Source organism: Manis pentadactyla, chromosome 12 (assembly GCF_030020395.1).
Source record: "Manis pentadactyla isolate mManPen7 chromosome 12, mManPen7.hap1, whole genome shotgun sequence".
In the NCBI taxonomy this organism is placed as follows: domain Eukaryota; kingdom Metazoa; phylum Chordata; class Mammalia; order Pholidota; family Manidae; genus Manis; species Manis pentadactyla.
Window position 1 is genome coordinate 20,858,594 of NC_080030.1, and position 6,107 is coordinate 20,864,700.

A 6,107-nucleotide genomic window follows, 5' to 3' on the forward strand; every position below is an offset into this window, starting at 1 on the left:
TGCACTACTGTATGGTTATCCTCCACATTAGCCTGACTCATCCATCCTATAAAGAGTACCCTGCACATTGTTTAAAATTTAATCCATATTCAACAACTACAGAGAAGCAAAAGTCAAGTATTCTTTCAAACATGCAGAACATAGCCCACTATGAAGGTCAGCCTGGCAGAGAAAGCAGTGACATTCAAAGGCCAGTGTTACAAGAGGCACAGGATTTAAAGGTTTTCCCTCAAATTCTTTTCACTGGCAAGTACCCTAATGGACTGATCAGGAAAAATCTATTACATCAGTCTGACCAATCTCCAGAGGATGGTTGAAGAGAAGAAATTCAAGAAACACCTGAATGATTCATGGAGAAATCTTCCCATTTCTTCCCATTTCAAATAAATATTCAGAGCAAAGCTCATCAGAACTCCTGCCTAGTTAAAGATGGTAAGAAGATTACTTGCAAAAGATTCTGTTATGGCTAATTCTGTACACAGTGACCCCAAATGTGAGATACCCCTCACAGAGTGTTGGTGACATGGCCCTCGACAGAAGAAATATCAGCATTATTAGAGGTAAAGTCCAAATGTATGCTTACATGAACTTGTTTTTCCAGGACCTCAAAAAGCTTTGGAAATGCAATTTACATAAATCATCATGATTTTCCTGTGTAACTGTGGCTTAGGTACCCATATGAATTTTACCAAGCCCCCCTTCCAGCTTACTGCTACCAGAACCCACCTCATCTCCCTGCTCTCAGGAGCCAGAGGCTATGAACAATGGCTGTTAGGCAAAACAACCCGAGCACCTGCTCCTGCAGCTGCGACGGAGGACTTTGGCATGACCACCTTTATGAACCACCTCCCTGACCTCTTCTAGAATAAGCAGCGACCAGAATTATGTGGAAAGGTCAGTCCAAAAGACTTAAAAACCAGATGGGCTCAGGAGATAGGGTGAAGAAGAATTAAGAGTAGATTCTAACTTTGTCTCTTAGGCAAATGGGTACACGGGACAAATACAAAACTGGGGAATAGGAGTGGGGAATTGGTCGGTTTGGAGCCCGCTACGTGAAGATACCCTAGGCCATCCAAGTGGAATGGAGACAAGGTGTTTAGCCCAAGCGCATGCCCTGCCGGGAGATTCAGGAGTCTTCTGAGCAAAGAGGGACCCAGCCAAGGACTGGGATACTTTATGGTTCAAATGACCAGGAAAAACTGTCATCAACTTCTGCTTTCCCAAAGAACGAAGTTTTCAAAGTTCTATGGTATGGCGGCATTATACAGTGTAGAATGGTACTCAAACCGTGGTGTCTGGACCAACAGCATAGCACCTCCCCGGCTGGGAGCTGGTCTGTGCAGAACCTCCATGCACCCCACATCAGCTGCATCAGAATTTGCATCTCAGTATACCAGGGGACTCAGGGGCAATCAGTGGTAAGTGCTCCCTCAACTCTGGTCCTAAAATGCTCACCAGTTTTCAGTGAATGAGAAAAAGAAAAATGCGAACATTTAAAATGACAAATGTATTCAATTTAGAGAAATGTCCTTTATTCTGATGTCAGGTGCTTCATTTGCTGACACTGTTTATGTGCCCTGTCTTTTATGAAATTAAGGTAATGGTTATTCGGGCGATTCCCCTAACAGCAACTTATTTCATACTTTATTGGCACCAGGTGACTTTGAAGATGTTATTTCCTTTACCAGAAGATCCTCTCTACACCTTGCCCACTGAGCCTAAAATTTCTCCATGAATCGTATTTGGACCACCAAGCCTGTGTATTAGTTTCCCACAGCTGCCGTAACAAAATACCACCGATTGGAACGCTTAGAACCACAGAAACATATTGTCTCACAGTTCTGGGAACTGCAAGTTCAAAACCAGATGTCAGCAAGGTCATGCTCTCTGAAGGTTTTAGGGAAGGATACCTCCTTGCCTCTCCCTAGCTTGTGGTGGCTGCCTGCATTCCTGGTGATCCTTGGCTTGTAGATACATTGCTCCGACCTCAGCCTCTGTCCTCACATCACCTCTTCCCTGGCATGTGTCTATGTCCAAATTTCTCTCACAAGGTCCACCCTGGGTTTAGGACCTGAACATTATCTTTCAGGGGACACAACTCAACCCACAACTGTCTATAAGAATACATTTTTAACAGAAAATACCCTGACAATTCTCAAAATTTTGTGGTCAATACTATAATACAGTGCTGCTTTCAAAATAAAGCACAAAATAAAAACACTGAGTGTATTGCAATAAAAATTAGCATAGGACCAATGATCTGTATGGTTTCATAAACTGTTTTCACTGCAGAAAGCATGAACTCCAGTGTGAAGAGAGACTTTGCTTAGATTTTTTCATCAAACTGCCTCAGATCTTAATTTTTTCCTTAGTTTCATTTCTAGTATTTTCTGCAGCACTTATTACTTTAGCGCCTTTCTAAACATCATTGCTTGGTACTACTTATTTGACTGGCTGCTTCTGTCTCACAAACCTTAGTATCAGGAATCAAGTAAAGCCAGTTTGTGATCTCCCAAGTCTTACAAGGCTGGAGTTCCTCTGGAAGTTCCAGGCCATACTACCTGGCCAGGGTTTTAAGAATGTTGTGAATCTAATGAATATTTGGGAATCACGGTTTCAGGTTTGAGATACTGAGATTGAGGGTTTCGATTTGAAAACTAAGATTTTGTCTTTGTTACCACATGCTTGTGGTTAGGGCTCTCTGGGCAGCAAAATGTTGACCCCAGCCCATCAATGGAAGGTGAAACACTGCTTTAATACGCCTGCATCCCTGAGAAAAAGAAAAATGCAAACATTTAAAATGACAAATGTATTCAATTCAATTCAAGTCACTAGAGCAGGTGGGAATACTCGTCAACAGCTCATTGGAAGCACTGGCTCTTTATTTTTCTTCATACCCTGTCAAGCACGCAGTGCCTCCTTTTCTAGAAAAGAGAAAATAGGCACAGCTCCCTGTGGGAGTTACAGATGGGTCAATATAAAGAGCTGCCTCCTGGTACAAGGCCTGACTTCTGTGTCAGAACTAGCCAGGTTTGCATTCATGCCTTGGTGGGATGTTGTGTATAGTACCTGGGACAGGCCAGACACTTAAGATTTTAGTCTAGATCCCATTTTTTTCTGACTATGATTTTGGCAGGTCACAAAACCCCTGTGCGACTCAATTTCTTCATTTATAGAAATGGGAGGTACATTCACAGGCCATAAAGATAAAACAAAACTTCCCTGTAAGATGCTCTTACATCCTGGACGTTTTGGGTACACTAACGTGACCATTGGGGGCCACTGCTGTTACGCCAGGAACACACAGGAGGCCAGCTTCCAGGCCTTTTCCCCAAGGCCAGGAGGGCCAGCCATTGCTGGGCCATGTGTCAGAATGTCCAGGGCACGTCCATGCAACAGAGTATCCAGGGTTTAGGTATAAAGGAGTTTACAAGTTACACAGACATTCCTCTACAGCTATCTACGAGGCAACTGTCCAAAGGAGGGAACCTGACTGTTTTACTTTAGGGAACAATGCTTTGCAAATATGGTCGATGATAAGTGAAGGTGACAGTTTAGGACTTGAGGGTGACTTTTATTTTAGGTCATCAATTTCAACTGCCACACTCGCTCTTTCTAAAACTAACTTTCTACTCTATTAACATAGTTTCCTCTAATTTCCTCTATTAGAGGAACAGATTAAATTCAGAATTAGCAAAAAATAAGAACTTGAGAGGTACCCTGACATAAGAACACTAATGGTCAAAGCTTTATGATCGGAATTTAATCAGTTAATCTGTGATGCTCAGAAGTTCAAATTCCAAAGTGTAGATGCCAAACGTAGGCTATCTTTTATCAAGGTAATTTCATGTAAGACAAAGGAGATGTAGAAGCTCTACCCCCCAGCCTCTTCCAGGGCTTTCTTACCGATCTGTCACCCCCACTTGGTTTTCTGACTTGGACTTCCTACCCCTCCCTAATGCTCCTTATCCAGTTACAGAGAAAAAGTACGGAGTAAAGAGCACTTGAAAATAAAGCAAAAATGGAACCAAAAATTGCTAGAGGAACGTGATTTTCTTTATGAAATCATTGACTGTGGTTCTCTCCAGGGAGAGCCAGACCGTAGGGGTGAGATGACAGCAGCACAGGCAGCTCCGACAACAAGGACCCCACAAAGCCCGGAACCTCCCAGAGGATCTCCGGAGCCTTCTATATGCAGTTCTTGGCAGAGTGTCATGAAGCACAGTAGTGGCTGGGGGTACAGCAAACACACTGTGACCCCCCTCTCTTAGGAGCAAGGCTGACCCCTTCCACAGGATGCTCTCTGCCTCACCCTCACCCCCATCCCAGAGGCTCTGGGCCTCAATCGTACTCTCCTTACTGAAACTTCGTTCCCCTCAAGGCCTGGGCATGTGCTGTTCCTCTGGGCTGGCTGCTTAACGCTTCCCTGGCCCGTCTTTCAAAGCCCACATGCCTTCAGAATTCCAGCCTGGGTTTTTAACCACCCACTCATTTATTAGGGACATAACTGCATGAATACTGCGGCCCGCGCTAGACTGTAAGCTCCACTAGACCAGGGCCTGCCTGCTGTTTTGTGCGGTACTTACAGCGTCTCCCAGCACCAGGCTGCCCTAATGCCAGTGCACACCTATGTGCTGAAGGGGAAGGAGCAGCATGTCCCATAAACAGACAAGACTGACTTGACTTCAGGTACATCCTTGTGAACTTGAGCCTCTCCCGAGGACTGTAAAACTCCAAGTTAAAGTTCCACTCTGAAAATGCACACATCCAGAGTGATCACAGACCAGCAAACATCGCCTCAACCCTGATACAAAGGAGAGGTATACTGTGTTGTTTAATGTTACAAGCAGGGCTAAACAAAAACAAAACACTGTATATGAACTGGAACGGCTTTCGTTTATTCAAAAAAATATATTTTGTTGAGCACCTCCACGGGTGGGAGCTATGGGGGGGAAGCAAGGGGTCTGCTTCCAATGTGTTTCTGGTCTGAGAAAACATTTATGAACAGGCATAATGCAAACGCTAAAAACCCCTGAGATAGAAGTAAGTGAAGCAGGAGGTCCCAGGAAGAAGAAATGGATTAGTCCGTGGACAACTGCTCATTGTTATCCCAGTTGCAAAGAAAGACATTCCAGACCAGGAAGGTCAAACTGGAACCTACTGAAATACAGGCGTCGCCCTAAGCCGTTCCCTATCCTCGCTGGGGACACTATCGCAGATGGCACAGGCTCTGACTGGCTTCTAAGACCCTCAACAATTGAAATTAGACTAAGAAAGAAAAACCATACCGGTGGAAGCGCGGAGAAAAACCAGAGGAAACTTTAAAACCTAACCACATAAATGGCTGTACACAGCGCAGCCTGAGGCCCCTCCATCCCCAGCCCGGACCCCCGAGCCTGGGGCCCGCGCCCCCTGCACCCCTAGCCCGCGCCTCCTGTGCCCCCTGCGCCCCCAGCCCGACCCACCCCGCCGGGACCCCCTCCCCTACCCCGCCCCCGAGTCCCCGCCAAGCCCAGCCCGGACACCCGAGCCTGGGGCCCGCGTCCTCTGCGCCCTCAGCCCGCCCCGCTCCTCCCGCGCCGGGACCCCCTCCCCTCCTCCGCCCCCGCGTCCCCGCCAAGCCCAGCCCGGACACCCGAGCCTGGGGCCCGCGCCCGCTGCGCCCCCAGCCCGCCCAGTCCCTCCCCCCCCCCGCCGGGACACCCTCCCATCCCCGGGCCCCGCGTCCCCGCCAAGCCCAGCCCGGACCCCCGAGCCAGGAGCCCGCGCCCGCCCCTTCCCCGCCGGGAGCCTCTCCCTCCCCGGCCCCGCGCTCCCCGCCACCCCGCCCGTACCGTAGGTCTCGGACATGGCCGTCTGCGACATGTTGGGGCGGCACCGCCCCTCGCTGGATCACCGGCTGCAGCTCCTGCGCGGCCCGCGGGAGGGGACCCGGGGTCGTCCGCCGCGTCTCCGGGGTACCAGAGCGGGGCGGGCACCGGGGCGGGGTGGGGGCCGCGGTCCCCAAGGCAGCCGCCCGCCTCCCGCGGCCGCGGCCCTGCTGGACTGCCGGCTGCGCGCAGGCGCACGGCCCCCGCCGCCCGCCCGCACCCGGACGCGGACCCGGA

At 49.0% G+C, this 6,107-nt stretch overlaps 1 protein-coding gene across 5 annotated transcripts in view; it reads right to left on the reverse strand.

The window, feature by feature from the left end:
• Positions 1 to 6,072, reverse strand: part of RAB4A (RAB4A, member RAS oncogene family) — a 61,844-nt gene extending 55,772 nt beyond the window's left edge. For 3 of the 5 annotated variants that reach the window (XM_057490225.1, XM_036904471.2, XM_036904463.2), the window contains exon 1: positions 5,835 to 6,071. In XM_057490225.1, coding sequence (XP_057346208.1) covers positions 5,835 to 5,865 — 31 coding nt within the window. In that variant the 5' untranslated portion in view covers positions 5,866 to 6,071. Of the gene's footprint in view, positions 1 to 5,834 lie in introns of all 5 variants that reach the window. The other 2 variants (XM_036904491.2, XM_036904500.2) reach the window with 1 other exon arrangement.
• Positions 6,073 to 6,107: the final 35 nt, after the last annotated feature.